Source organism: Lepus europaeus, chromosome 18, assembly GCF_033115175.1.
Source record: "Lepus europaeus isolate LE1 chromosome 18, mLepTim1.pri, whole genome shotgun sequence".
NCBI classification, from domain to species: domain Eukaryota; kingdom Metazoa; phylum Chordata; class Mammalia; order Lagomorpha; family Leporidae; genus Lepus; species Lepus europaeus.
Window position 1 is genome coordinate 20,279,054 of NC_084844.1, and position 17,917 is coordinate 20,296,970.

At 47.6% G+C, this 17,917-nt stretch overlaps 1 protein-coding gene and 1 long non-coding RNA gene across 5 annotated transcripts in view; one reads left to right on the forward strand and one right to left on the reverse strand.

The window, feature by feature from the left end:
- Positions 1-7,792, reverse strand: part of ATP6V0A1 (ATPase H+ transporting V0 subunit a1) — a 55,426-nt gene extending 47,634 nt beyond the window's left edge. For 3 of the 4 annotated variants that reach the window (XM_062216808.1, XM_062216805.1, XM_062216807.1), the window contains exons 1-2: positions 7,705-7,792; positions 5,653-5,815 (exon numbers count right to left, since the gene is read on the reverse strand). In XM_062216808.1, the coding sequence (XP_062072792.1) occupies positions 5,653-5,769 (117 nt within the window). In that variant the 5' untranslated portion in view covers positions 5,770-5,815; positions 7,705-7,792. Of the gene's footprint in view, positions 1-5,652; positions 5,816-7,687 lie in introns of all 4 variants that reach the window. The other variant, XM_062216806.1, reaches the window with a different exon arrangement.
- Positions 7,793-7,992: 200 nt separating this feature from the next.
- On the forward strand, positions 7,993-17,020 carry LOC133777310 (uncharacterized). Its single transcript, XR_009868519.1, has 4 exons — positions 7,993-8,056; positions 8,757-8,825; positions 15,116-15,234; positions 16,116-17,020. It is a non-coding gene; the product is annotated as an uncharacterized LOC133777310 (long non-coding RNA).
- Positions 17,021-17,917: the final 897 nt, after the last annotated feature.

Sequence of the window (17,917 nt, forward strand, 5' to 3'; positions counted from 1 at the left end):
GCAGAGATTTAGCCTACTATACCATAGCACCAGCTCTCATTAGAACTTTAAAAGGTATTTCATAAAGGTTGTTAGATATAATACAAAGAAAACAACTCTCCTACCATAGTCACAAACAGAAAATTTAAATTCCAAAATGATGCCAATAACAACAATTTTAAAAAAAGTAACTCTGAGTAAGTCTGAATAAAGATGTACAAGGACCGGGGTTGGCGCTGTGGTGTAGCAAGTTGAGCTGCCATCTACAGTGCCAGTAGCCCATATGGGCAGTTGCTCCACTTCCACTCCAGCTCCCTGCTATTGTGCCTGAGAATACAACAGAAGATAGCCCAAGCGCTTGGGCCTCTGCACCCACATGGGAGACTGGATAAAGCTCCTGGCTCCTGGTTTCAGCCTGGCCCAGCCCTGGCCATCGTGGCCATTTGAGGAGTGAACCAAGGGATGAAAGATCTCCCTCTCTCTAACTCTGACTTTCAGATAAATAAATAAATCTATTTTAAAAACTGTATAAGGACCTTAAGGAGGACATAAAACTATCAGCAGGGAATTTTATGGACTTTAGTAAGCTGATTCTAAATTCTAAAACTAATGTGTTGGAGTGTAGGCAAGAATTGCCAAGATGATTATAATAAAAAAGGTGGGGAAATTCATATTCTGTAAGACATCAAACCTTAGTATTAATTTGTGGTAATTAAATTATTGTTCTACAAGCATAGGATAAACAAATAGGCCAATGGACCAGAAGAGAACCCAGAAACAGATTCAATTAAATATGAACATTTGGCATTTTACAGATATGAGATTGTAAATCATGAAATAAGAACATATTATCCATAGGGCAAGCAATGTGGCAGAGCATTTTTTTTAAAAGATTTATTTATTTATTTGAAAGGCAAAGTTACAGAGAGGCAGAAGCAGAGAGGCACAGAGAAGACAGAAAGGTCTTCCACCTGCTGGTCTACTTCCCGAAATGGCTGCAATGGCCAGAGCTGAGCCAATCCAAAGCCAGGAGCTTTCTTCAAGTCTCCCATGCAGGTGCAGGGGCCCAAGGACTTGGGCCATCTGCCTCTACTTTCCCAGGCCATCAGCAGAGAGCTGGATCCGAAGTGGAGCAGCCAGGACTCAAAATGGGACCTGCCCATATTGCATGCCGGCACTGTAGGCAGCAGCTTTACCCTCTTTGCCAAAGTGCCGGCCCCAACAGAGCAGATTAAACCTCTGCTTGGGATGCCCATATCCCATACTGGAGCCCTGGGATCAAGTCCTGGCTCAGCTGCGGATCGGCTTCCTGCTACCGTGTGCCCTGGCAGGCAGCAGGTGTCGGCTTCAGTACTTCAGTCCTTGCCACCCATCTGGAGGCCCAGACTGAGTTCCTGCTCCCTGGCTTCAGCCTGGCCCAGCTCCAGTTATCATGGGCACTGGGAAGTGAACCAACAGATGTGAGGTAATTCCCTCTCTCTCTTTCAAACATAAATAAGCTTTAAGAAAAAAAGAACACTTCATTCAAAAAGTTGCTTTGTTTGGGCAATTAAGACATTGCTTGGAACACCCATATCCCCTGTCAGTGGGCCTGGGTTCAAGTCCTGGCTCCACGTGACCCCAGCTCCCTGCTACTATGCACCCTGGGAGGCAGCAGGTGACGGCTCCGGTGGCTGGGCCTCAGCCACTCATGGGGATTCCTGGACTGAGTTTCCAGCACCTGGCTGTGAACTGACCCAGCCCTGGCTACTGCAGGCATCTGGGGAGTCAACCAGCAGAGGAGTTCTGCCTTTCTGTTTCTCTCTCTTTCAAATAAGATGAAAATAAATTTAAGCTGTTCTGAGACAACTGGTTATTCAAATGGGAATAAAGTAGAACCCTACCTCACTCTATACCAAAATACAGGCCAGGGTAGATCAGAACCTAAATGCAAGTAATGCTTATTTAAATTTTTATTTTACAAGAAAATATAGAAAAATGTATTTATAAGCTTGGGCTAGGCAACAATCTAATTAGGAACCAAAAACATAAGACATAAAGGAAAAAATGGATACATTTAACTACACTAAAACTTAACATTTATATATGCCCACTGGCCAAGTTCGGAACAATCTGAGCATCAAATAGAAAAATGATAATAATGGGTTATAATGCTTTTAATAAACAATAACAATGAAATCGATGAGCTCCTGGTGGAAAAAAAAAAGATTAGGAGGAGGAGGGGAAAAGTTTTTTTTCTAAAGATTTATTTATGTATTTATTTGAAAGACACAGCAACAGAGAGGAAGAAAGAGACACAAAAATCTTCTATCCACACCCCAAATGGCTCTAAGAGCCAGGTCTGGGTGACGCCAAAGCTGGGAAACAGAAACTCTAGCTTGGTCTCCCCTGAGGGTGGCATGGCCCAAGCACTTGAGCCATCATCCCCTGCACTCCCAGGTACAACTGCAGGAAGCTGAATCAGAAGCTGAGCAGCCACGACTGGACCTGGCATTCCAATATGGGATACCTGTGTCGCAACCAGCAGCTTAGCCCACATGTGACAACGCTAGCTTCAGGAAAAACTCTTTATTACAGGAAACTAGTGGGGGGCAGAGTTGTGGTGAAGTGGGTTAAGCCACTGCCCGAGACAGGCCAGTTGGAGTCCTGGCTGCTCCATCCCTGACCCAGTCCCCTGCTGATGGCCTAGGAAAGCAGTGGATGATGGTCCAAGTGCTTAGGCCCCTGCACCTACATGGGAGACAGAGAAGAAACTCCTGGCTTCAGCCTGGCCCAGTCCTACTCCGTGTGGCCATTAGGAGAGTGAACCAGTGGGTGGAAGATCTCTCTCTCTCTTTCCTTCTCTGTAAGTGCCTTCCAAATAAATAAATAAACCTTTTTAAAAAAATTTACAAAAGGAAAGATACCTTTACAATGGCAACACTTAGCAAACCGTACCTAAATCAAGTGACCAAATTTAACTTTGGGGGCCAGCAATGTTATGTAGTGGGTGACGCCATTGCCTGTGTCACTGGTATCCCATATTGGCGCAGGTTCAAGTTCCAGCTGCTCCACTTCCAATCTAGCTCCTTGCTAATGTGAGTAGGAAAGCAGTGGAAGATGACCCAAGTACTTGGGCCCCTGCCACCCAGATGGGAGACCTGGATGAAGCTCCTGACTTCTGGGTTTGGCCTGGCCCTGTCCTAGCCATTGCAGCCATCTGGGGAGTAAACCAGTGGATGGAAGATCTGTCTCTCTGTCTTTCCCTCTCTCTGTAACTCTGCCTTTCAAATAAATAAATAAATCTTTCAGTAAAAAGAATTAACTTTAGCAAAAATGGGACAAATGGCGTCACAGGACTTCTAATGTGATACACTGAGGATATAACATCATGTGTCCTTGCCAAAAGTGTTTAAGCTAAATCAAATCTGGTGCCAGTGCTGTGGCATGGCAGGCAAAGCTGCTGCCTCAGTGCCGGCATCCCACGTGGGCGCTGGTTCGAGTCCCGGCTGCTCTACTTCCAATCCAGCTCTCTGCTATGGCCTGGGAAAGCTTCTCTCTGCCTCTCCTTCTCTCTCTGTAACTCTTTCAAATAAATAAATACATCCTTAAAAAAGAGAGAGAGAGCAAAATAAAGGAGGCCAAGAAGTCCATCCCCTTCTCACATTTGCAGGAGGATAGCTTGCTTGTTCCCTCTTCTGTCATTGATGCTGTTGAAGAATCTGGACTGTTTACTTTGCAGAAGGTCCTTCAGTTTGGATTGTCTAATTGTTCCTCATTATTTGATTTAAATAAATTTTTCTGCTTGTCTTTTGCTGTCAGCTTATGTAGCTGTTATTATGCTTTCTTGCAATCGATTTGCTTTTTTTAAAAAGAAGATTTATTGGCCGGCGCCGCGGCTCACTAGGCTAATCCTCCGCCTTGCGGTGCCGGCACATCGGGTTCTAGTCCCAGTCGGGGCACCGATCCTGTCCCGGATGCCCCTCTTCCAGGCCAGCTCTCTGCTATGGCCTGGGAGTGCAGTGGAGGATGGCCCAAGTGCTTGGGCCCTGCACCCCATGGGAGACCAGGAGAAGCACCTGGCTCCTGGCTTCGGATCAGCGCGGTGCGCAGGTCGCAGCACCAGCCGCGGCGGCCATTGGAGGGTGAACCAACGGCAAAGGAAGACCTTTCTCTCTGTCTCTCTCTCTCACTATCCACTCTGCCTGTCAAAAAAAAAAAAATAATTAAAAAAAAAAAAGGATTTATTTATTTATTTGAAAGGCAGATATTCAGTTCTGGGCTCCAGGCTTCAGTCTGGTCCATCTCTGTTGTAGACATTTGGGAAGTCAAATAACAGATGGAAGATCTCTTTTTGTCTGTCTTTTTCTTTATTTCTCTCCATCTTTCACATAAATTTTAGAAAATGAATAAATTTTTATTTTATTTTATTTTATTTGAAAGGCAGAGTTACAGAGAGACAGAGGCAGAAAGAGAGAGGTCTTCCATCTGCCGGTTCACTTCCCAGTTGGCCACAACAGCTGGAGCTGTGTAGATCCAAAGCCAGGAGCCAGAAGCTTCTTCCAGGTCTCCCATGCGGGTCCTGGGACCCAAGCACTTGGGCCATCTTCTATTGCTTTCCCAGGCCATAGCAGAGAGCTGGATTGGAAGTGGAGCAGCCGGGACTCAAACCGGCGTCCTTATGGGATGCTGGCACTGCAGACAGCGGTTTCACTAGCTACGCCACAACGCCGGCCCCAACATAATGAATTTTCTCGGAGATAAACAAAGTATTCCGGGGGAGAACATCTGAAGAGGAATGTTACAAAATGGTCTATGAGAATGAGGAGCAAGACCAGTCATGGGATTGCATTTATGCAATTGTGGCTCAGACCGCGGAGTTCCTGAAAGCCTGCAATTCCTAGACGCCTAGGTTGATGCACCCCCTCCCTTCAGGATCACTGCTCTTTCGTCCATCCATTCATCCCAACAAATCCTGACTGACGGCCCTGTACGTGAGCACCAAAGACACAATAACGAGCAAAATCAGAGACTGTCCCGTCTTCCGGGTGCCTAGATCACAGGGGAAGAGGGATTTCAATTAACGTGAAGTTGCAACCATGACAAATGCTATGCTTGAAGTGCCTGGAGCTTTGAGCCTGCACAACAGGAGACTCCCAGTCAGGGACGCCGCAGGGCTGTGATCTGCCTCCTCCTTTCAGCAACATATACTGGGACTTTCTTATCAGAGCGTCAGCTCCATGGGGCACACTGTTTTACTCGTAGACTGTTTGTTTTCTTTCAATATCTTCTTCCACTGTCCAGCAAAAGGCTCCAAAATTATGGCTATTTGGTATCTGCTTATATGACAGATACCTGCAGCTGGATGCTTCAGATTATGAAGAAAAAAGTCCTAAACTGCAACAGTCTTTGCAAACACCCACCGGGCAGTGCTGGGTCTCATGGAGGAAAGAGAAAGCCCGGAGCAGGTCAGCTCGGCAGCCTCCTCGGGCCCGAGTGCCAGGAAGGTTCTCGGGGCAGAGCGGGAAAACGCATGCCAGGACCGGCACAGACACGCTCACCCTGGAGTGCAGTGGACACTGCTCTGTTATCATCTCTGCAAATAAAGACCGTGACGCTCGCCACAAGGCCGTCACCCACGACGAGCAAAGTCAGAACGCAGCGGGAACCGCGGAGCAGCCCACAAGCACTTACGTCACGGAACTGGACCTTGCCGAGCTCCCCCAGCTCACTGACGCAACAGTAGGCAGCTTCCGACTGCAGAAAGAGCTGGGCCAGCGTCATCTCCTCGCTCCGGAAGAGCTCCCCCATGGTGGCAGGCAGCACCGCTCACGGAGGCTCAGGGCGTCTCTCCAACCTGAAGCAAACGAGAAAACGACACGATTTGGAAATGACCGAGAGGGCTGCGCAAACACACTCCAGCGAGGGGCTCTCCTTCAGCATTTCAGCTCTTCCACCCCGCGCTGACAGATCTTTAGCAACTGTTTTTGACAACCTGCTCAGGAAAACGGAGAAGAGAAATCGTGTGCTTTTGTTTTTGCGAAGGCAGTTACTGAATCTTGTCCTGCTGAGTGCAGATTAAAAGTCATTTCCTTTGCAGTCAACATCAAGATCAACTGACAATGTTTTTGGACAACTCAATAAGAATGTACAGAGATGAAAGACAGGGACCGGGAACCCAAACAGCTCCTTCAATACCCCTGGACACAGTGTGAATATCACTGCCCAGTCTTATTTGCTTGTAAAGGAAACAAACAGAAGAGACCTGGATCACTGTCCCATAAAATCTGGCCAGGAACCGGTTTTCTCCCTTCCATCAAAATCCCAGCACTACCCTACAGCTATTGCCACATTAAAGGGTTTCAGTCTCCTGACTGCTCAGAAAACAGCACCACCCTCACCCACAGCTGTAGAATCCAATAAATAACCATTATCTTAAAAAAGGAACCAGCTCTGAATGAGACTCAATTTCAAGGCAAGCCTGCCAGGAACACATTGATAATGACAAAGCAGTTTTATGAAGGCAGAGAGAATGAGCCTTCCACCCGCGCAGCTTTCCGCTTTGTTTGTCAACCCCATCTTCTGGATTAACTACATTCTTCCATCTGTCCAGTCTTCTCAGGCGCGAGCCCACACACATTTCATCTGCGTCTTACTGCTGCCGGTAGGAAAGGCGACTGGCGCTATCAGTGGTCCTGAAACGCAATTATTTATTCTCAATCACCTGCTGCAAGGCGCAGCCTGCACAGGATCTAGACTCAGCGGAATGCACACCATTTCGAGCATCACAAGGTTGCCTGCATTCAATATTCACAGGGCAGACTGACATCAAAGGGAGATCTGCTGCTCTGGAAGGTTGGGAGACATCTTGAGACATCCCAACGACAAAACCTTTGTGCAAATGATGCTCGAGGCTGCAAAACAACAAGCTCAGAGGGAAGCGAGAATTTCTCCAGAGATTACGTGGCTGGTCTCTAAGCCCTGTGTGCACCTGATTCATCCAAACCAGCTGTGAGCAGCCTCACCACCACCTTCACCAAGTGTAGACTCCACACCTCAAAACACCCGACAGCAAGTCTCGGCAGCACCGTCCAGGGCAGACAACCATAGCCTGCAACAAGCGCCCTCCCCGCCCCAGGCTTTAATAACCAGGTCTCCCCAGCACATCTCTAGACCACTGCAGCCAGACAGACAACCAAGCCACAGCGGTGCTGGAGGGGTCACAACGCGAAACCTGAAGAAACAGCAAGTCCACAAAAGATGGGGCGGAACGCAGCGCCCCCCACCTCGGCGCCCAGCCTCCAGGAATCCGGCCATCCAGCCCTGGCCTCCCACCTGGGAATTATTCACCTGCTTCACTTCCTGTCCACCCAGTGAGCAAGCAGGAATTCTCGGGACCCAGGCACCCCTCCCTCTTTGGACCGGGGGCGGGGAGAGGGGGCGGAAAAAAAGGGAAGGGGGTAGCCCCACATCGGAGGCCCTCTCAAAAGCCCCCAGAATTCTTCTGCCCACCCAATAACCTTCCGCTTTCCCCTTGAACGGGGAAACGACCCAGGGCCTCCACAGAGCAGTGAGTCTCTGGTTCTTCTGCCCACAGGACGGGTGCCCAAGAGGAGGCGAACCCCTATTTTTTCCCGAAGATCTAAGACCCCTGCTAATTCCTTTAACAAGCGACGGGGCTACCAGGATTTCCTGAGTCCCCCGAAGCCCGCGCCGTGCCGGCCCGTACCTACATCCCCCGCTCACCTCCAGCCGCCGGCCCTGACGCCGCCACAGAAGCCGCCGCAGCCAAACCCGCAGCCTCAGCGGCTCCGGGCACAAGCGCCTCGACGTGCGTGCGTCACCAGGGGCCCGCCCCCGCGGCGCCGCCGGGCCCCGCCCCCACGATGACCTCATCGCAGTCGACCAATGACGTGCAGCCTCGCCTGGCGGCCGCGGGCGAGCCCCGGCGTGCTGCCGCCATCTTGGCCTCTGCGCAGCGACTCCGCGGCGGCGGAGGGAGGGGCTGGGGGCGTGGGGCCGGCCGTGCAGGTGCCTGGAGTGGGAGTTCCGGAGCCCTTCAGAGCCCCTGCTCCCTCAGCTGTGTCTTGTGGGCAAGGTTATCTTTTTTGTCTATTTTCATACCGTGGGAATTCGCAGCCATTTCTCCCGGAGAAGTAGCAGGGAGAGCGGGGAGACACCTGGAGGAGTGGCGGGCCCTCCTCACATACCTTCCCCTGATTTACGGGTGACAAAGCTTGAGCCCCAAAGGAGCGGCTTGTTCCGGGAGATCCCGAGAAGCCAGTCTTTAACAACGTGCGTGTTTCGTTCCTTCTAGAAAGATGCTAATTAAATGTTGCTACCTGGAAAAAAAAAATTACCCGGGTCTGTTTTTCTGCAAATGTCAGGAAAAACCCTGTAGGACCATAGGTTACAGAAGTACGATGTTTCTCTTGCTTCGTGTATAATACCTGTGGTCCATCTGACCACTGAAGGGTTTTCAGTTCCTCAAATTTAGTATTAGAATAACAAATTTTTTTAGCGCCTAAGTGATGCCTGTTATTTTTAAGTCGCCTTTATTCAAATACTGACATTGATTCCCTTTTATTGCCTTAAAAAAATGAGTAGGGCATCCCAGGTCGATGGTTACAGCCAGAACCATATCAGGAAAAACCTGTTGGTCTGTCTCTGTGGGTGGTGGAACCCCACTGAGATTCAAGGGCAATGAGAAATTTCAGGTTAAAAAAACCCCGGATGCTAATTAAATTTTTCTACCTGGAAAAAAAAAATTACCAGTCCTGCTCTGCTGTCTGTCTCAGGTCTGAATTCTTGCTTGAAGAGACGCACCTATGCTACCCATCTCTGCTAACACAGCCAGCCCAAACACAGTAAGTGATAAAGGACCAAAACCGGCATTTTACTTGAATTTGCCTCTCATACTGCGAGTGAAGATAGAATTTGACTGCCTTGCGGTTTTCTGTAAAAGTAGGATCTTAGCCCCAGACCATACCAACCTTTCTCAGCTTTCTCGGGCACAGCTCAGAGGGATCCATATTTGAAAACCTGCCAAGGGGCTGGTGCTGTGATATAGCAGGTAAAGCCGCTACCTGCAGTGCCAGTTTGAGTCCCGGCCGCTCCGCTTCCAATCCAGCTCTCTGCTATGGCCTGGGAAAGCAATAGAAGATGGCCCAAGTCCTTGGGCCCCTGCACCCTCCTGGGAGTCCCAGAAGCAGCTCCTTGCTCCTGGCTTTGGATTGGCGCAGCTCCAGCTCTTGCAGCCATTTGGGGAGTGAACCAGTGGATGGAAGACACCTCTTTCTTTCTCTCCCTCCTCCCCTTTCAAATAAATAAATCTAAAAAAAAAAAAAAAACAACAACAATGTGTATGATTGTCATTTCCTTCCTCTGAGTCAAAAAAAAATTGACCTCAGAGTCAGCTGCTTGCTAACCACATATTTTCATATTTCACCTTTAAGACAGTCTTTCCTCTGGACTCACTTCAGCTCCTTTGAACTGTGTTCATGGCTTCCTTGAAAGTACACGCTCACAGCTCCTTTTCTGTCTCGGCTCTGCCTTCAGTCTTTGCCCAGTGTCTGTTTATTTTCTCTCTGTGCTCTCTTCCCTGGCAGCCTTGTCTGTAGTCAGGCTTAAATGTCTACATGTGGGACTCCGGTCTACATTCCCACTCACTTTTCTTCTCAAAGGCTTAGAAATGAAATTTCGAATAGCCTTTCAGGCACCAGACACTTGCTGAGGGCCCACTAGGTGCCAGCTGTGGTACTAGATGCTGGAAATGAAAATAAGAGACAGTCTCACTTCCTATGCTAGAGGAAGTGAGAAAGTTCCAATAATGTTGGGGCCGGCGCTGTGGTGTAGCCGGTAAAGCCGCTGCCTGCAGTGCTGGCATCCCATGTGGGCGCTGGTTTGAGTCCCGGCTGCTCCATTTCCCACCCAGCTCTCTGCTATGGCCCGGGAAGGCAGTGGAGGATGGCCCAAGTCCTTGGGCCCCTGCACCTGTGTGGGAGACCTGGAAGACGCTCCTGGCTTCTGGCTTTGGATAGGTGCAGCTCTGGCCGTTGCGGCCATCTGGGGAGTGAACCAGCAGATGGAAGACCTCTCTTCCCCCTCTCCCTCTGCCTCTGCCTCTGCGTAACTATGCCTTTCAGATAAATAAATAAATCTTGAAAAAAAAAAGTTTCCAATAGTGACAAGACAGAGATGCGTGCGATGATTACTCCTGTAAGCCAGCCTCGTGTCTAGGTGCTTTGCAGAGGTGCCCTATCCTCACAACACTGAGGCAGGTGCTGTTATCCTCACTTAATAGACGGTATAAAACGGAGGCCCATATCCAACAGGATTAAATGTGAAATGCTGCTCTAGAAGTCATTTGCAGTTCCCTGTGGGGCTTAGCCAGTGATACAGTTCTGAGTGTTTGAACCGATTTATTTATGATTTTTTAAATATTTATTTGGTGGGGACTGGCATCATGGCACAGTAGTGGGTTAAGCCCCTGCCCATGATGCTGGCATCCCGTACTCTGATCCAGGTTCTTGCTGATGCATCTGGGGAGGCGTTGGAAGATGACTCAAATACTTGGACCCTTGCCACCCACCTGGGAGACCTGGATAGAGTTCCAGGCTCCTGGCTTCTGCCTGGCCCAGCCCCAGCCATTACAGCCATTTGAAGAGTGAACCAGTGAATGAAAATCTCTTTCTGTCTCTGTCTCTCCTTTTCTCTCTGTCACTGCCTTTCGAATAAGTAAAATAAATCTTTTTGAAAAGTTATTAGTTGAGAGGCATAAGGATAGAAGACCAATAGACAGAGCTCTGTTCTGCTGGTTCACTGCTCCAAGTACCTGCACAGCCAGACATGGGCCAGACCAAAGCCAAGAAGGAGCCCGGAAATCAACCTAGATCTCCAGGGACCCACGAACTGACCATCACCTGCTCCATCCCATAATCCCAAAGCGCACATTCGGAGGAAGCTGAATCCAAATTGGAGCCAGGACTTGAACCCAGACACTCAGATATGAGATTTGGGTATCCCAAGGGGCATCTTATTTGCTGTGCCAATGTCTGCCCCAATATTTAGATTTAAAGTCTTCTCCTGTGGCTGGCGCTGTGGCACAGTGGGTTAAAGCCCCAGCCAGCTGTGCCAGCATCCCAGATGGATGCCAGCTTGAGTCCCGGCTGCTCCTCTTCTGATAAAGTCTTCTTGCATTCTTTGATAAGCAGTGGATCAGCTCAAGGATTGTGTCTTGCTACATAGATTTTACAATGTTTTCCTCTTATGTGCAAATGAACTCTGATTCTAAAACTCTTCTAACCAAGAGTCTGATTAGAGTGTCCCAGGAGAGCATTCTCCCACCACGGCCTGAGGGTGACCTTTATCATCTCTGACTGCTGTCCTTGAAATGATGGTTTGCAGTTTTCCAGGGAAATGATCCCTTTTACAATTTCACTCTGAGTTCCTCAAAATAACACTTCTACTTTTACTTTCAAAGCCTGTGCATGTTCAAGATAAGGTCTTTTGGTCAGAAACAAAAACTTCTAGCAGATTTTGAGGCTTCCTTTGAAGTTAAAGGGAGGTCAAAGTGCATTAGCTCTGCTAATGATTACATGGATGAGGAGATCCGAAGGAGCCAGAGGCATGTGACATTTTGTGCAGCCCGCATGACTCCCCGTGAAGGACACGTGAGGCGGACAGCCTCCTGGCTGGTGGGAGTTAAGAATGCCATGCAAGAGCCTTCTTAAAGACGTGAGCTTTATAGAAAGTTTGAGATGGGAACAAGGGAAAGGACAGAGTGACGTGCGGCAGACAAGAAGCCTCTGTGCCATTGGCCTTGAAATATTTGTCAAAAAAAAAAGTCACACACTGGTTCAAGGAGATTTCTGAAGTGGAGAATCTAACAAAGGTTTCAGTATTGGACTGGTATGTTTTTTTTTTTTTAATTTCAGGATTTTTTTTTTTTTTTAGATTTATTTATTTGAAAGGGGAGGAGGGAGAGAAAGAAAGAGGTGTCTTCCATCCACTGGTTCACTCCCCAAATGGCTGCAACAGCTGGAGCTGCACCAATCCAAAGCCAGGAGCAAGGAGCTGCTTCTGGGACTCCCAGGAGGGTGCAGGGGCCCAAGGACTTGGGCCATCTTCTACTGCTTTCCCAGGCCATAGCAGAGAGCTGGATGGGAAATGGAGCAGCTGGGTCTCAAGCCCACACCAACGTGGCATGGCGGCACTGCAGGCAGCAGCTTTATAGCACCAGCCGTTGGATTGGATTTTTTTTCTCTTTCTTTCAGAAATGTTCTATTTTAAAGATTGATTGATTGATTTGAAAGGCAGAGTGGCAGAGGAAGAGACAGAAAGAGATCTTCCCTCCATACTGATTTACTCCCCAAATAATCACAAGGGCCAGGGCTGGGCCACACCAAAATCAAGAGCCAGAGGCTCCATCCTGGCCTAGCATGTGTGTAGCAGAGCCCAAGTACTTGGGTCCTTCGCTGCCTTCCTAAGCACATGAGCAGGAATCCGGAATGGAAGTGGAGCAGCCCAGACCCAGACTGGCACTCCCACATGGCAGCAATTTAACCTGCATGCCACAATGCCGACCCCATAACTTTCTTTCTTTTAAAAAGTTATTTATTTATTCGAAAAGTAGAAAGCGAGATAGAGAGAGGTCCCATCTACTAGCTCATTCCCCAGATGCCTCCATCAGCTGGGGCTGGGCCAGGCCAAAGCCAGGAGTCAGGAACTCCATCCAGGTCTCCCACACGTGTGGCAGGGACTCATGTATGCCCGCTGCCCCTAGAGTGTGCATTAGCAGGAAGCTGGAATTGAGAACAGAGCTGAGACTCAAACCCAGGCCCGGTATGGAATGTGGGCATCCCAAGATGATCTTAACCACGACGCCGAACACCCCCTCTGTATTAGGTTTCTAGTGAGAAAAGAGCTCAGACCTTCAGTGAAGAAATACCTTGGGGGCTGGCGCTGTGGCACAGCTGGTAAAGCTGCCGCCTGCAGTGCCGGCATCCTGGTTGCTCCACTTCAATCCAGCTCTCTGCTATGGCCTGGGAAAGCAGCAGCAGATGGCCCAAGTCCTTGGGCACCTGCATCCATGTGGGAGACCCAGAAGAAGCTGTTGGCGCTTGGCTTCGGATCAGCTCAGCTCTGGCTGTTGCAGCCAATTGGGGAGTAAACCAGCGGATGGAATTTCTCTCTCTCTCTCTCTCTCTCTCTCTCTCTCTCTCTCTCCCTCTGGCATTACCTCACTCTGTAACTTTGTCTTTCAAATAAATAAAATAAATCTTTTTTTAAAAATTTAAAAAATAGGCCGGCGCCGTGGCTCACTAGGCTAATCCTCCGCCTTGCGGCGCCGGCACACCGGGTTCTAGTCCCGGTCGGGGCACCGGATTCTGTCCCGGATGCCCCTCTTCCAGGCCAGCTCTCTGCTGTGGCTAGGGAGTGCAGTGGAGGATGGCCCAAGTACTTGGGCCCTGCACCCCATGGGAGACCAGGAGAAGCACCTGGCTCCTGCCATCGGATCAGCGCAGTGCGCCAGCCGCAGCACACCAACCGCGGCAGCCATTGGAGGGTGAACCAATGGCAAAGGAAGACCTTTCTCTCTGTCTCTCTCTCACTGTCCACTCTACCTGTCAAAAATAAAAAAATAAATAAAATAAAAAAAGAAAATAAAAAAAGAAAAAAAAGAAAAAATAAAAATAAAAAAAAGATATAGTAAAAAAAATTTTTTTTAAATAAATAAATAAATAGGCTGGTGTCGTGGCTCAATAGGCTAATCCTCTGCCTGCAGCGCTGGCACCCCAGGGTTCTAGTCCCGGTCAGGGCACCGGATTCTGTCCTGGTTGCCCCTCTTCCAGGCCAGCTCTCTGCTATGGCCCGGGAGTGCAGTGGAGGATGGCCCAAGTGCTTGGGCCCTGCACCTGCATGGAAGACCAGGAGAAGCACCTGGCTCCTGGCTTCAGATCAGTGCGGTGTGCCGGCCACAGTGGCCATTGAGGGATGAACCAACGGAAAAGGAAGACCTTTCTCTCTGTCTCTCTCTCTCTCTCACTGTCCACTCTGCCTGTCAAAAAATAAAATAAAATTAAATAAATAAGATTCCTGGTGCAGATGTGGAGAAATTGAAACCCTCATTCACTGCTGGTGAAGATGTAAAATGGGACAGTCACTTTGGAAAATTGTCTGGCATTTCTTCAAAAAAAGATGTCATTAAGTTACCACATAACCCAACAATTCTGCTCCTAAGTATATGCCCAAGAGACATGAAAATATATGTCCACAGAGAAACTTGATGCCAATGTTTATAATAGCATTATTTGTAATAGCCCCAAACCTTATACAACCTAAAAACCCAATGAAGAATAATGAATGGATAAATAAAAGGTGGCATATTCATAAAATGGAATATTATTCAATGATGTAAAGGAGTGAAATAATGATATATGTTACAACGTGGATGAACCTTGAAGACATGCTAAGTGAAAGAAGCCAGGCACAAAAAATATGTTGTATGATTCCATTTGCATGAAATATACAGAATAGGCAAGCCTATTGAGAGAGAAAGTGGATCAGTGGTACCTAGGATTGGGGTGATAAGGAGAATGGAAAGTGATGGCTAGTGGCCATGGGCTTTCTTTTAGGTGTTAATAAAATGTTCTAAAATTAATTATGGTGATGCTTGCCTAATATTGTGAATATCAAAAAATAATTATATGTTTTAAATGAGTAATTGGTATGTAACTTATATCTCAACATAGCTTTTACAACCAAAGATTCACCAGATTTGAAAGAACCACATATTTAGAAGCTTTAAAATGCAGTAATTGAAATGAGAAATTCAAAGGAATAACTCAATGACTTTGGAGAAGACTAAACTGATTGGAAACAAAACCAAATTAACCCATATTTCAAGTGAATAACAACACCATACTAAAGAAGAAAATGAATTCATCCAAATTACATTTTTTCCAAGAGGGACGGAGGGAGGGAGGAGGGAGGGAGAAAGAGAGAGAGAGAAAGAGAGAGAGAGATCCTATTCACCAGCCCACTCCCCAATGCCTACAACAATTGGAAAGCCAATGCCAGGGTCAGGAACTTAATCCAGGTCTCCCATGTGGTTGGCAGGAACCCAGCTACTAACACCATCATCATTGTCTCTCAGGGTTTGTACGAGCAGGAAGCAGAATCCGGAGCTGCAGCCAGAGTCTAACCAGGCACTTTGATGTGGGACCTGGTATTCAACCAGCGTCTTAACCCCAAGGACAAAGGCCTGTCTTCCAGGTAACTTTAGAATAATATTTTTCTTCTGTTTTCCAAATCTTGAAGGAAAAAAACTGCAAGAAAAAATGTTGAGTTCTTCTTAATGGTTTGGTATTTCATAGTGGTATGGGAATAGACATTATGAGATTATATTGTACATTTTGTAGAATTGAGTAAATCACATACACAATAATTTGGGAGCAAGAGTTCTCACTGTGGAAAAAAGAAGATATGAATACAGATGTGGGGTGCCGGCACTGTGGTGCGGTGGGTTTAGCTGCAGCTGGCAATACCAGCATCCCATATCGGAGTGCCAGTTGAAGTGCTGGCTGCTCTGCTTCTGACTCGGCTTCCTGTTAATGTGCAGAAGATGGCCCAAGTACTTGGGCCCCTGCCAGCCATGTAGGAGACCCAGATGGAGTTCCTATCTCCTAGCTTCAGCCTGTTGTGGCCATTTGGGTAGTGAGCCAGCAGTTGGAAGAGATCTCTGTCATTCTGCCTTTCAAAAAATAAATTAATAATGAATATAAATATACATATATGAAATAAATATATATTTATATATGGCTTTAAAACCCCCAAGTACAGATGAGGGAATACAAAAGAGGAGCCTTGCGGGGTTGAATGGGACTTCAAAGCATTAGCATGAACTCATAATTTCATGCAAATCAATAAAAATACATAGACACAGTCTGCCTGTTGCAAGAACTTGGAAGCAACAACACCCAGTAACAATGAGCACACCAGACACCCGGGTCTTGGTTTCTAAATATCACCCTCGCCATAAGGCAGCAGAGGTCCTCTGAGAAACGGTAGGTTAGGACTGGACAGGGAGAGTATCAGCTGAGTTGGGAATATCCTGTTGTAACAGAAACTCAGGAAGTCTGTCCCTCTCCTTCCAGAATGATGGGAGTATGTCAAAACAACACAGGAGGATGTTCAGTTTCCAGAATGGCCGAGTAATCCCTATCATACAGCCTTCTCTAAACCACCTACCCTGGGCAGAATATGAAACAGTAACGACCAAAGAGAGGAATCTACTGCATGGGATTGCTACTTGGAAGAGCAAAGCTTCCTGGTTTTTACAGCTTTTAGCCTGAGGGGAGTCTACAGTCTTAGAATATTTCCCCACAAATTACTGATTAATCTCAAAAGGAAAAATAATAATTGTATGATTGAGGAAACAGGCAACATCCTAACCAAATGATCAATAGCACTGTCCATAAGGCCAGATGTCATAGTTTCAGACGTGATGCCCTCGAGACAAGGCAACATTCTTCTAGTGTTTCAGCCAACGACGCAGAGTCTGAACCTAACCATGAGGCGTGTTCCACGAACTCAAGATGAGAAGCATTCTAAAAATGTGTCCTGCATCCTTCAAAAATGTCCAAAGAAAAGCTAAGACACTTTTCCAGGTTAAAGAGATGTGACAACTAAATGCAGTATATGATTTTGGACAGATCTTTTACTGGGGAAAAAAAATCCTATAGACATTAAAAACATTGGGGCCGGCGCTGTGGCGTAGCAGGTTAAGCCGCCACCTGCAGTGCCAGCATCCCATATGGGCACTGGTTCCAGTCCTGGCTGCTCCACTTCTGATCTAGCTCTCTGCTATGGCCTGGGAAAGCAATAGAACATGGCCCCAAGTCCTTGGACTCCTGCACTACTCACATGGAAGACCCAGAGGAAGCTCCTGGCTCCTGGCTTCAGCTCCAATCGTTGTGGCCAACTGGGGAGTGAACCAGCGGATGGAAGACCTTTCTCTCTCTCTCTCTCTCTCTCTCTCTGCCTCTCCTCTCTCTGTGTAACCCTGACTTTCAAAAAATAAATAAATCTTAAAAAAAAAAAAGAAAGGAAAAAAAGACATGTAAATCCTGCATCATTGTACCTGGCTCCAGTTCCTTGTCTGGCTCCTGACTCGAGCTTCTTGCCCATGCAGACCCTGGGAAGCAGTATTTGGGTTTTGTTCACCTATGTAGGAAACCTGGATGAGCACTCCCAGCTCCCAGCTTCGGCCCCAGCCCAGTGCTGGCTGTTGCAGGCAATTGAGGATTGATCCAGTGGATGGGGACTCTGTCTCCCGATCTGTCTCTCTGCATCTTAGATAAGCAAACAAGAAAGGCAAGGTACATCACAGGGTAAGGGAAATGATGCAACCCACAGAACTAAAAAATGACTTGTTTGCAGAATATAACGTCTACATATGTCACAAAGGAAAACAACGCTAAAAGATAGTCATGACAACCAGGAACACGGTGTCCTTGGCTGGGATAGTGAGGAGACATGCTGGGGCTTTCCTGGGAGTGCTGGCCATTTTTATTATTTTTTATATAAATGATGGCTCCATAAACGCTTTTTTTCTTTTGAAGATTTATTTATTTATTTATTTATTTGAAATTCAGAGTTAAAGGGAGAAAGAAATTGATTTTCCATCTGCTGGTTCACGCCCCAGGTGGCCTCAATGGCCAGGACTGGGCCAGGCTGAACCAAGGAACTCCGTCCGGATCTCCCACCTGGGTGCAGGGCCCTAACACTTGGGCCATCTTCCGCTGCTTTTCCCAGACCATTAACGGGAGCAGGATGGGAAGTGGGGCAGCCAGGACAGGAAATGGTGCCCATATGGGCACCAACATTGTAGGCGGTGACTTAATCCACTCCACCACAAACTGACTCCAATAACTTCAACATTTTTGAAGTGAAAATT